General features: G+C 35.7%; 1 protein-coding gene across 1 annotated transcript in view; it reads left to right on the top strand.

The window, feature by feature from the left end:
• Positions 1-1,671: 1,671 nt before the first annotated feature.
• Positions 1,672-14,075, top strand: part of LOC306848832 (leucine-rich repeat transmembrane neuronal protein 4-like) — a gene marked incomplete at both ends in the record, with an annotated part of 65,274 nt that continues 52,870 nt past the window's right edge. The window contains 2 exons of the mRNA XM_079383582.1: positions 1,672-1,967; positions 2,254-2,309. Coding sequence (XP_079239708.1) covers positions 1,672-1,967; positions 2,254-2,309 — 352 coding nt within the window. The remainder of the gene's footprint in view (positions 1,968-2,253; positions 2,310-14,075) is intronic.

Below are 14,075 nucleotides of genomic sequence, written 5' to 3'. Positions count from 1 at the left end.
GACCTAAAGTAATTCTCTCTTTTAAATGATAAATTATTTAAATGTAAAACCTGGTAATAATGAAAGCGAGAATTATGAAATGAATTATGAATTGTTTGCTAAGATCAGTTGCTGTTTTAAGGCTGCAGTTACGAAGGGCTGTATTATGGTACTATAACAAGCATTTACAGGACATTAAACTCCAGATTTGATGGATTCTCAATGAGTCACAACCTTTTTTTAATCTCTGTTATTCATTTTTATATTTCCACTCTGTGCTCTGCAAATGCGCCATGAAGCCTTGTAAAGCATCTCAAGGATCCTCTCTGGGCTTTATAGCTCATGCAATTTCAGCACGCTTGGAAAGACCTTCTCGTGGGGACAGTATACATTTAGAGCAGCGTACATCATATAGAGAAACTAAAAAATCTATGTAGCCTGTTTACTCAGATCTTTATGCAGTGTTGAAGAAACACTGGTTATTATTTTTTCTTTAAACCTAATGTATGTGCAGCATGTATTACCATGGAGAAGTGCATTCACATTTTACACACTACAAATATTATTAATAATAATAATAAATATACTTTGAAAGTACGTTTACTCTGATTTACTTTAAACCAATTTTCACTACTAAATTGCTAAGTTACTACGTTCTACATTTTTGCTATGTCACCATAGGACACAGTCCGATTTCTTATTTGCCAGCTATCAATATACATATACATATATAGCGGGTAAAATAAGTATTGAACACGTCACCATTTTTCTCGGTAAATATACTTGGGTCAATATATAATTGAGGGAGTTTTCATGTCCATGAGATTTATCTCGCAAACATGCTTATTAAAATAAAATTTTAAAAGTCTTCAGTGTTCTTCATGATCTTGTCTTTACAAATTCCATAGTTAATTATTATGGAAATAATCATTTATTTATAAAAATTGACTAGATATCCCTAAAATGTCAACTAAATAACCGTCCGAAATTAATTACAACCACAATCTCATTACCTAAAAAAACATTTTAAAAACTTATTCAAAAACAGTTTTAATTATATTATTTACATTAAGTTGAGGTAATTGTGAACAATGTGTCTTTTTGGGCAATATGTCACATTTTCAATAGAAATTGACAAATTGAATATGTGTCCGAGAAGACGCTGTCATCTAAGTTACCCATAGCAAATACACCCCTCAAGGAAGAGTGTGTTTTCCAAATCACATGACCTGCTCCACATGATGTCATTTCCTCCTGAAGAGAAAACTAGCAAGACTCCAAGGTATGTTCTCCCTCCACATTTTCAGTTATTTCACCTAAAGTAGTGCTTGGGGCAAATGTGTACTTATCATATGTCAACAATGTTACTACAATGAATTCATAAATAACTTTGAATTTCAATTTTACTCAGTTGTACATATAATATTTAGAAGAACCTCTCCGTAAAATGCCATGTGGTGTCTGGTGCTAGGCAACCATTTTGATTTTATCCCTAAAAACAGCAAAAATGTCAACTAGGTTACCAGTCACCTATGTTACTCTGCAAAGGTAACTTAGTTGACCAAGAGTAACATAGTTGACATTCATGACATGTTCTTATAGTTTTCAGGAGTTCATTTAATATTCTAATTGTACAGTAACTATAAAATACTTTGCAATAAATATTATAAAAGTAAACTTGTTTTCAGGCAAATGCCACGATTATCTGCTGCAGAAAAGCAGCGCTGTTACCGTGCACGGCGAGATGCTGATCCTGCAAAAAGGGAGGCATACTTGGCAAAAGGCCGGCAGAAATGGAGAGAAAAGAGGGAGCAAGGTGCATACTATAAGCCCATATCTGAACAGAGTGAGAGGGAAAAACGTGCAAAGAGAAAGGCCTGGAGAAGAGCCCAGGAACAGAGCAGACGCAGAAAGAAACAGAATTATGCTATTGTTACCCCACCACTGAGTCCTGACAGCGAGGAACAACCAGTTCCAAAACCAGGAAGGTTAGAAGGTTATGTAGAAAGAACCTCAAACAGAACAGAACAGGTTGATTCCTGCCCCACAGCACGTGACAGCACGTCATGTTGAAATAAAAAGAGATGTGTGGGAAGATATTGCCAAATCATATCTTCATGGCTAAGGACATGCGCACACACACACACACACGCTAACAAACACGTGGCACAAGCACACGGTCAAGCACACACACATATAGACACCAGACATGTATAGTCCAGGTGCCAGAAAGTAAAAATCCTGCCATGTTTTTGGATCTGCCTCTACATCTAGAACAGGTGTTTTCACTAACGAGCTCATCTACCTGGTAGAGGAGCTGGTTAGTGATGGTTGGAACAGCTGCTGGACAGGATTTCTACTTTCTGGCACCTGGGGCCTGTTCCATAAAACAAGTTTACCAAATAAACCAGGCTTATTTCAGTAATTCTGACTTATTTTCACTTGATTTGGTTTCTGAAAGCAAAATTACCATAGCTCAAGCTCAGTCACTGTGGTAACTTATGCTGGCAAACTAACCTGGTCCGGAGCAGGCTAACTGTCAGGCTAAGCTGAGCTCCTCTAACTCTGACCAATAGGAACGCATCAATATTACCACTGACTCTCTCACATACAGTCAGTTTAATTTATTATCGGTCCAAAAATAAAAGTATACAGAAAATACACCTTAAATAATCAAATAAATAAAAAATAGGCTACAACCAACTGTATTTAATGTATTGTGCCCAAAATGTAGACAAATGACATTTTAACATAGTTGCTACTTGTGCATGCAGTTGATCAGAAGTTTCTAGCCATGCAGACTTTCTCTCTGAATTTATGACAGCTGTACCTTTTATGGTTATTAGAACATTAAAACATTACAATCTAAAATGGCTCTTTAAAGCATTAAAGCATAAAAACACAATCAAAAGTTAAAATCACTGAATTAAAAATGTAAATTTATAATAGAAATCAGAGTACATTTTAACTGATAAGAGGAACACACATTTAACTCATTTGAGCTAGTGATTAACAGTTGCTGCTATCATAAAAATACACTTATATATAGGAAATTAAAATTCTATGTCACATTTAATGTCCAACAACAAATATTTTAGCAGAATGTATATTTTATTCAGAATTCTTGCGCTAGTATTCTATTCTGCTCCGTCTGTGTAGCGCGCATGCCTCGCATAAGCCCCGCCCACTCCTGACAGCTAAATGGATATATTTGCATGGCTTTCTGACATTTACAGATGTAACACATATACCTGTGACGTATCAGTTATGCACTGAGAAAAACACAATGTTTCAAATGCGTTAAACAGCAAAAATATTCGCTGTTTGCTATGGTGGATCGATCTGATCCATGATCGACATTAAGGGCTGCTTCAGAATAAACGTGTACGTCACATTATCCTGACTCACTTAACCTGGATGGCATTAGTCAGATTGCGTGAACTTGAATTGTCGTTTATGGAACCGCTTTAGTCCCGATTGATTTGTTAGGTTATTTCAAGTCAGGTTTTGGACTTTAATCCACGCTTTTCTCCTTTATGTCATGAAATATTCAACAGGTCTTGATTAAATGCAATAAAAGATTAGCTAACATATAATAATTGATATAGTTTAGGATTGTTTTTGTTAAATACATCATCCTACTTTGTCATGTCCAGTCAACTATGTTACTTTTGTCAACTATGATACTGGGCTGTCAATTAAGTTACCATTATGTTTTTTAAAAAATATATGTATTTCAATGGTTCCCTAATCTCCAAGTAAATATTTAGAAACTGAGTAGCTGTCAAATATATACCTCAGCATAATTTCATCACGAAAATTATCATGAATCAAGCAGTTTGGAAACAAAATATACAGACCGGTTACTTCAGTACTTGAAATTTGGGGTTTCAATTGAACAAAATGTGTATTTTCTTAATTAATTGGGCATTTTAATTGAAAAGGTAGGTAAATAGACACATATTCTTCCAAGAGTAATGATTTTTTTAAAATGTCTGACATTTACTTAAAGTTAAAACTTATAGGTTTTGTCCGTAACATAGTTGACCAAATAATGAGTAAACTTCTTGTTTTTAAAACTAAATATCTGAAATCAATTATGCCTGAGCTTGGCAATGACTAAAAACAAAATATTTCAGGGATGATTTATCAGGGAAGATAATAATATTTTGTAAATAAATATATTTTTTCCCAGAATTATTCAAACTCAAAATCTCCCACAATTATATATTGACCCACTTATAAAGGTGCTGTTGACGTGAAATTCTCACCAGATGCCGGTAACAGCCCAAGTAATCCATACATGCAAAGAAAACAATACAAATAAGTTCAGAAATTAAGTTCTGTGTAATAAAATGGAATGACCCAGGGGAAAAGTATTGAACACGCTTACTGAAATGTATTTAATACTTTGTACAAAAGCCTTTGTTGGTAATGACAGCTTCAAGATGCCTCCTGTATGGAGAAACTAGTCGTATGCATTGCTCAGGTGTGATTTTGGCCCATTCTTCAAATCTTGAAGGTTCCATGGGCCTCTTCTATGAACTCTGATCTTTAGTTCTTTTCATAGATTTTCTGTTGGATTCAAGTCGGGTGATTGGCTGGGCCATTCTAGCAGCTTTACTTTCTTTCTTTGAAACCAACTGAGCGTTTGCTTGGATGTGTGTTTGGGATCATTGTCTCACCCTCATTTCATCTTCATCATCCTGGCAGATGGCAGCAGATTTTTATCAAGAATGTCTCAGTACATTTTTCCATTCATCCTTGCTTCAACTATATGAATTTTGCCAGTGGTACACAATTAATCGCATTTTTTCCGGAAATTAATCGTGATTAATCCCATCTAACATTAAAGTTTTAAATATACTTTTATATTGCAATAAGTTCACATTAAATCTTCAAATTAATGTACAAACAACATGAAGACATTTTTAATATTTGTTTAATGGCATCTTTATTTTTATGACTGAAGGCCAGTATCACTGATACCATTTAATACTCATTTCCCTATAAAAATGTTTCCCCCTAATATTTAACCGTTGACTATAGCCATTCAACTTTACATTATAATTAAAAGCTATCAATTGTAACATTTATTAGACTTTAAAAATAACTTCTAAATTAAGTGAGCTTAAAACAATCTCCACATAAACCCATTATAATAAATGTCATATTTACCTGTGTCCCTCAGCAGAAATATACAGAAATTGAATAAAGTTATCAAACACTAAACTCTAAATTAAATACAGATGAATCCTTAAAACTATAAAAGTTATTGATTTCCTCTTTTTTCTTTTGTTCTTGATGAACAGACATTACAGCAGCTGGTTATTAGGTTGTTTTGGCTGCTAATTCTTTAAGAGCTGCCGCAGCTGATCATGACGCGGAACTCTCATCACCTTTTCTGACCCATTTCAGTTTCTTCTAATGAGCTGACAGTGCTAGGATGCTCCAGGACAGTTTTGAAAACCACTTTAGAGACTTTTGACTTTCATTATCTTTTGAAATGTTTTACTTTACATTTAACGAATCTAGAATATATGAAAGTTTCACTATTTGAAATAAGTTTCAGAAAAACATGAACCTTTTCACGATATTCAATTTTTTTTTAGATGCACCTGTAGGCCTATGTGTGTGTTTGTGTCTGTATATATATATTCTGTATATATATATATATATATATATATATATATATATATATATATATATATATATATATATATATATATATATATATATACACACACACACACACACACACACACACACACAGAACAAAATTATAAACGCTTATAAACATTTTATAATAAAAATTATAAACACTTTTATTGCCTTTTATTGTGGCCAGCCTAAGGCACACCTGTGCAATAATCATGTTGTCTAATAAGCATGTTGATATGCCACACCTGGTGGATGGATTATCTCGGCAAAGGAGAAGTGCTCACTAACACAGATTTAGACAGATTTGTGAACAATATTTGAGAGAAATAGGCCTTTTGTGTACATGGAAAAAGTCTTAGATCTTTGAGTTCAGCTCAGGAAAAATGGGGGCAAAAACAAAAGTGTTGCATTTTATAATTTTGTTCAGTGTATATATATATATATATATGTATGCATACTATGTATTTTTAATATAGATATTTATGTAATATATTTAATAACTGTCTGAATAGTCCATTTAAGGTGAGTCTCTTTTTCTACGCTTTGCACATGGATTACTGACATAATTCCTGTGGGTGGAATTTTCTGGCTTGAGATGAAATTTGCCGTAGCCATTGACAGCATGCCACAGATGCGATACACTGATGTCAGATCCTGAAATCAAAGAGAGACTGTTGTCAAATTGCATTTGCATTGATTGCATGTGTGCGCTTAACACTATACTTCTAATTATATGTCCCATAGTGAGTTGTATCTTTTTAATATCAAAGGACTGAAATATGTATCTAGCTTGAATAACATTAAATGTGCATTTACGTTCTGGATAAAAGCACTCAAACAGTCCCAGCTCCCTGTTGGTCAGAGATCTGAGCTCCACATTTTTCATTTCCACTATGACATTGAAATAAATTATTCATGCTATTCAAATCTCACAAACACACTTAACAAGTGAAACCTTCCTATTGGAATTTTCCATATTTGTGTCTGTAAAGATGTTTGATGCAGGCTGAGTCTTGTAATTGAGTTATACATCATGTTTGGCAATGCATTCCAACAGCACAATCTATCACATCGAATCACACTACTGTATTATTTACAAACATATGATTTAAAAGTCTAAATTCCACCCAGAAGAGAAATTATGATTGACAGTTCTGTTTGTGCCACATAATTGTCTACAGAGTCAGTCAAACAAACAGAAACGTGGAGGAAATTTGCATAACCTTCTTTTAATTGACCCAAACCAAATTATTTTCCTGATTCATATTACTTTCCAAAGGATTCCAAAACGTCCATCCCGTACATGGACTTTGTACCTGAGCTTTACCTGGAGGAAGGAAACTTCATAGAACTGACTTATCAAAAGCAGGCTGCTGAGCAGCACTTCAGCCGGAGGGGAAAGCTCATGGTCAAGCTCAAGCTCCATAATCGGAATATTATTCAAGCCACAATGATGATCTCGGTGACATGAAAAATGAGGTGCCAAGAGGCGAATGTATGAGCTTTAAATCACAAAAGAGGGCATTTCAATGTACAGTTTATAAAATAATGCCTAAAAATAGTCAAGCACTTTTCAGATCTGTGTAATAATGAGAGATCGACCAGACTGGCATTTACTCACTTTATTAATTATAAAGACTATGTTAAACTTTTGGTGCACAACTTACTGCAACTCACTGTTAGGGTGTTGTGAGCTGTTGCCAGGGTGTTGCTATGTGGTTGCAGAGTTTTTTGTTTGTTTGTTTGTTTTGTTTTTTAGAATTAAGGATTTTACAATGTCGCTATGTAGTTGTTAGGATGTTGTGGTTGGTTACCAGGGTGTTGCTATGAATTTGCTAAGGTTTTTCAAACTAAAGACTTTAGAATGTTGCACTGCCATTTTTAGGTAATTGTGAGTGGTTGCCAGGGTTGCTATTCAGTTTTTGCAACAAAGGATTTTAGAATGTTATGCAGTTTTAGGGTGTTGTGGGCTGTTGCCAGGGTGTTGCTATGTGTTTGCCAAGGTTTTTAGAACTATGGATTTTAAAATGTTGTTATGCAGTTTTAGGGTGTTGTTATTTTTTTATTAGAATTAAAATGCAGTTTTAGGGTGTTGAGGGTGGTTGCTATTGTGTTTTTAGAATTAAGAATTTTCAAATCTTGCTAAGCATTTTTTAAGGTGTTGTGGGCTGTTGCCAGTGTGTTACTGTGTTTGCTAAGGATTTTATAATTAAGGATTTTTGAATGCTACTATGCAGTTTCTGCTATGGGTGGTTACCAAGGTGTTAGTATGGTTTAAAGAATTAAGGATTTTAGAATGTTGATATGCAGTTATTAGGTTTTTGTGGGTGGTTTCCAGAGTGTTGCTATGCAAATGCTACGGTGTAAGGTGAGGGATCCGTGTAAAAATATAATAACTAAATAAACACAAAAAAAATGTTCTAGCTGCAAATCTACAGGCTTTTTTATTTTTTATCAATTACAAGTATATGGAATGAAGGTCATACTGTATGTAGCCTGTATGTAAAGATTACAAAAAAGAGCTGACAATATTTTTGATCGCATGACCAATGCTATTTTTGTCCTCTGATTCATCATCTTCTAAAGGCTTTAAGCTCAGCTAATCAGTGAATCACTCTATATCAATTCATAATTTCTCATGAAACACCCCAGTGTGTTGGATGGCATCATCCTTCAGTGAAATTAATTTAGAATATGATCTACAGCTTACAATACAAGGGAACAAGGCTTTTCTTGGAAATGAAATAAGCCCTTGCATGAGCAATCAAGAACAGACATGCCAGTATTGAAACCCCATAGACTCACATTGAAGGAGGGACCTGAGCTGTATATGGAGAGCAGAATATCACAAAGACTTGAGTATGGGCTTTTTTGACTTGGACTAAAAAGGAACCTCCAGACCACCCTAGCAACCACATAGCAACACACTAAAAAGCTCTCAGAGCAGGTATGTAGAACTGCAGCAGCAGCCACCCACAGCACACAAGCACAACACAGTGCTGAGTTTTGCACAGGTAAGCACCACTCACATATTCTACAGAAAATGTACAAATCTAGTTTGAGTAATGGCTGTTAACTCAAACTCTAACACCTTCTACAACTAAAAATAGTCAAATGTACTGTATTTAGCAGTGCATTAAATATCTGCATTGTGTAAAATCATCTACTTGAACATAACCTTCTTTCACTCATTAAAACGCTGAAATGTTAGGAACTGTTTGCCTAAGTCAAACTTGTTCCTGGAGCCTCCCCAACACTGCACATTTTGCATGTCTCCTTTATCAATCACACCTGATTCAACTCAGCAGCTCATTAGTAGCAACTCCAAGAGCTGAAATGGGTGTGTCAGACAAAGGAGACGTGCAAAATGTGCAGTGTTGGGGAGGTTCAGAATGCAGTAATAGACAGCTCAGACTCAATCGTCAAGAATCAGTGCTTCATGTACTCTGGATTGCATCCAGTTGCAATTTCACTTACTTACACGTGTATGTGTGTACTGGTTTGGGGGGGGGGGGGGGGGGTATGGGGACACAAATTTGTATAATGACATGGGCATGACAGAGGTAATACAATGTGAAGGTGGTTTATGAGGACACTGTTCCCGTAAAACATACTAAATGGTGTTTTTTTGAAAATCTAAAAATGCAAAGTTTTCTGCAAGAGTTACGTTTAGGGGTAGGGTTGGTGTAGGACAATAGCAAATACAGTTTGTACAGTGTAAAAACCATTACGCCAATGTGTGTGTGAAAAAAATTGTTATATAGCTAAGTATTCAACTAAGCAAAAGTGACTGTAAATACTTAAAAGGTAATTCTGAACTTTCTATTCATCAAAGGATCCTGGGCCCGTATTCATAAAGATTCTAAGAATCCTCTCAGAAAACTCTTAATTTAGCTTAAAAACTTTTACGTAGGAGTCTTAGCTTAAGAGCGATTCGGGACCGATCTGAGAGCAACTCTGAGTAAGGAAAAGACAAAAACTTTCATCTTAGTGAGGAGGCGGGGTTGACCCCGTTGCTATGTATGACACAATCTTTTGAAGACTGTGATTGGTTGGTTGTCAAGAAGGACATAAAAGAGTGCTTTTAAGAGTAGGGTATATTATAAGCCTTCACTTTGAAATTACAGGCGGAATTTTTCCTCTCGCTCTTTCTCACACACACACACACACATTATATATATATATATATATATATATATATATATATTCTTAATTTTTTATTTACCATTCTGTCATACTTACAGAGCCGGCGCCAGGGCACCTCCATCGGGGGGCATTTAAATTTCTAGGGGGGGCACAAATCACGTTGTGTATGTGTGTGTGTGTGTGTTTGTGTGTGTGTGTGTCGGAGGGGTGGGGGGGCTGCAATCTGTGATCTCGTGCAGTTACTGACACTGACTAAAGCGTGCAATCGCATTATGTGCGCTGTTTTATCGGTACTTTCGCTTTCAAAATCGATCGCGTTCAGCAAGGAGGGGAGAGGATGGAAAGTGGGGGGGGGCACAGTAAGGCACAGCCCCTTGGCGCCGGCCCTGCATATTTACTGTGTTTTATAGGAAATGAACAGAGACATATAAGCCTAATAAGTGCTGTAACAGACCCAAATCATCACTACTGCATAGTTGCATTTTTCCAGTTGCCAAATATGTTAATGTAGTGATTTCTGGCGCTATGGCAATTCTGCACGGTGTCTGAGATGTTAGCATGTCTTTAATAAGATCAGTCACAAACATGATCCCTGCACGAACTAATGTGTAGTGTCTTATTAACTCACTGTCATGCATTGTGTGCAACACATTTCTTCTCCCTCTTCATTTTCGTCCATTTTCTCCGCTGTTAAAGAAACTCTTAAGCCCCTTAAAAGTCCTCGTCCGTACTCCTAACAAGTTTGACCTTAAGACCTCTTTTAAGGGTTAAGATGCTTTCTGAATTACTTTTTTCTTTACTAGGATTTTTTCTTTAATTTTAAGAGTAAACGCCCACATTTCTAAGAATTTTCTTAGAATTTTGTCACTAGGAGCTACTTTTTGCATTACAATTCTTCATGAATACGGGCCCTGGAATCTCATGGTTTGCAAAACAAAATACCAATTTGAAATATATTCCATGGTTTGTCTGAATACTCGATTCTGATTGGCTAGCAGGTATTGATTAAATTCGTTTAACTGCACAGGTAGTTCCAGGTTAGTTTATTCACCATTCCATATTAATGCGTTGCTTTAATTGATGCACACTGACCAACACACATCACTCCCTCGCACACACACACACACATACACACAGAGAGAGAGAGAAAGAGAGAGAGAGAGAGAGGTCGGAGATCGCAGATTGTGCTGCGCACACATAAACTTGTTGTCAACGCTTCCCAGCGATTTTTATTAATAAAATAAAAGATAGGTACTAGATCGCTACATTATATTCCCCAGCAACGAGGTGATAAAATCGCTGTTTTTGAAGTAATTGTTTGTATATATATATATATATATATATATATATATATATATATATATAAGCAGACTAAATATTAAGCACAACTCTTTTAAAAAAATACTAATATGAAGAAATGTTTATTGAGCAGCTTATGAATATAGGTCTCAATGTAGGCTACTGCATTAACATGAATGAATTTTCCATATTGTTTAAAGGTGTTGAGAATTACAAGTACCTTAGCTGTTTCTCTGTGGATTTTTATTCCTCTTACAGTGTGGATTTGCATCTGTTGCTAAAGTTCAATAATGTGTGGAATTGTCTGTGAGTTAGTACAGCAAGACATTGTGCTACATTCAAGGTCAGAGCAGGACAAAAAGACTTGGAGATGCTATTATTTCTCTGAGTGATTGAACTAATATTTTTGCCTGAGGGCCATATCAACAGACCAGAATATTAGAGACCCAAATACCACCTAGTAACCAAAACACCCTAGAAACCCTATGCTAATGCCTAATCACAGGCAAACATCCCTCACACTGATATATTTTCTGGGTATTATGTGGTTGCTATGCAGTTTTTACAATTAAGGGTTTTATAATGTTGTTATGCAGTTGCCAGGATGTTGCTGTTTGTTTACTAAGGTTTTTAGAATGCATTTTTTAGGATGTTGTGGGTGATTGCTATAGGGTGTTGCTACGGGGGTGGATGAGGTTTTAGAATGAAGGATTTTAGAATGCTGCTATGCAGTTTTGGGGTGTTGTGGGTGGTTGACAGGGTGTTGCTATGTGGTTGCTATGCAGTTTTTAGAATTATGTGTTTTAGAATGTTGCAGTTGCTAGGGTGTTGTTGGTGATTGCTAGGGGGTTGCTATGCGGTTGTTAAGGTACTTTAGAATGTTTTAGGGTGTTGTGGGTGGTTGCCAGGGTGTTGCTATGGGGGTGAATAAGGTTTTTACAAATTAAGGATTTTAAAATGTCGCTATGCAGTTGTTAGAATGTTTTGGGTGGTTTCCAGGGTGGTGCAATGCTGTAAATCTACTGTAGGCAATTATTTTTCTAGTGACTGCTTGTTTTTTGCAGACCAGAACATCAGAGGCCCAGTCTAGTAAGTAACCACCTAGCAACACACTAGCAACCCTACAGCAACATGCTAAAAGGAAAAACAATCATAACAGCATTGCATTTTGGTGGCACATTCTGTACAGGCAAACATCACTCACATTCTTTCTGGATTATTCTTTAACATTTACGCCATCTTATGCATTACAAATCAGTGTAACTTTACCAGTTTTGCACATGTGAGAAAATAAAAGGTAACCATCAACAACATATATGTTTACTTCAGTTCATTTAAACTTTAAAAGGTTTCTCTGATCAGAAAGTAAATCATTCAGCAGCTTCTATAATGGGTTTTACAGCCATGCACTGAATGCGAAACTACACCTTCTGTGAGAGACTCCGGGTACGAGGAGAAACACTAAGCTTGTTCACATTGGCTAACAAATGCATCTATTCATTACATCAGCATGCAGAAGGGCTCCGATACGGCCCAGATTCTGCTCAGATACTCGCACACAAGAACTGCATACGCAAAGATGGTGCGTTTTACTGTCCACATTTACTGGAGACTGTTAATTGGGTCATATCATGTGGAATCACATTTTTTCTAATTTTTGGAGATAAAAGTTTTTGGTTTTATGAACATAAGACATCAAAACTTCCACTCCGGTCCATGAAGAGCATTCATTAAAAGCATTAAGCTGCAAAAACAGCTTTTGGCATCTTGTCCCGTCTCTGTCTTTTTGGGCATATTTTGTTGATAGTGATCCAATTTGGACTCTAATGTATTCTGGATTACATCCAGTTGCTATTTCCACCCTTATGGTTTTGGAATTACACTATTGTTCAAAAGTTTGGGGTCAGTGAGTTTTTTTTTTTTTTTTTTTTAAGATTTAAAACAAATTAATAGCTTTCTTCCAGAAAGGATTAATTAAATTGATCAAAAGTGTCAGTAAAGATTCAAATAAAAGATTCCAATAAATGAATTTGAACTCGAAGAATCCTGAAATATGAGCAAAAATATGAAGCTGCAGCAACTGTTTTTAACATTGAAGAAATGTTTCTTGAGCAGCAAGTCAGCAATGATTTCTGAAGGACCACATGACACTGAAGACTGGAGTAATGATGCTGAAAATTCAGCCTTGGATCACTGGAATAAATTATATTTCAATATATATTCAAATAGAAAACAGTTTTTTGAAATTGCAATTATAATTCACAATATTACTCTACTGTATTTTGGATGATGATCAAATAAGTGCAGCCTCTGTGAGCATAATAATCTTTAAAAATAAAAATAAATACCCCAATTATAGGTTTGGTGTTGGTAAGAGCTTAGTTAGTTAGGTAATTAGTTAAGTAGGTAGGTAGGTAGTTGTTTATATATCAGGCACAATGTAGTTTCCACGTCCCACTGAGAGAAAATGAGGGAAAACGCCTCTCACTTGGTTCACTCAGAATGGTCAATAGTATAATGTTCTACATTAATGCAAGTCATATTTACAGTCATGTTTGGTATCATTTGAATAGTCTCAGGGCGATTGGTACAATGGCCTCAATCTTATAAAGTAGAATAAAAGATAATACAGATCTTAAGAGTTAAGAGATATTTTGATTACTGTAGAGGGTGTGTCATTCCATGCAAATTAGCATCTGTCCCAAAAGGACTCAATTCGGCTTCATCAATACAAATTCAAATTGTTAGTTCCTGTCTCTAGTTCGGGAGATGTTTTGTCTTGGGCTGAGTGCTTAAGGAAATCTTGCAAGAAGATGTGGGCCTTCTGTAGCCAGAATGAGCCCATGGTCACTTCATACTATGTATTTTTCTAAGGTCAGGTATGCATCTTTTACTCTTAGATTTATCTTTGAGAATTTGATGTTTTGTATTGATATGAGTTGATATCGTTGAATTGGCTATGTAATTGGCATAATTTACCTGACTGACAG

The sequence above is a fragment of the Barbus barbus genome (genome assembly GCF_936440315.1).
Source record: "Barbus barbus genome assembly, chromosome: 28".
In the NCBI taxonomy this organism is placed as follows: Eukaryota; Metazoa; Chordata; class Actinopteri; order Cypriniformes; family Cyprinidae; genus Barbus; species Barbus barbus.
The sequence above is the reverse complement of the archived record's forward strand: the minus strand, read 5'-3'. Positions and strand labels throughout refer to the sequence as shown.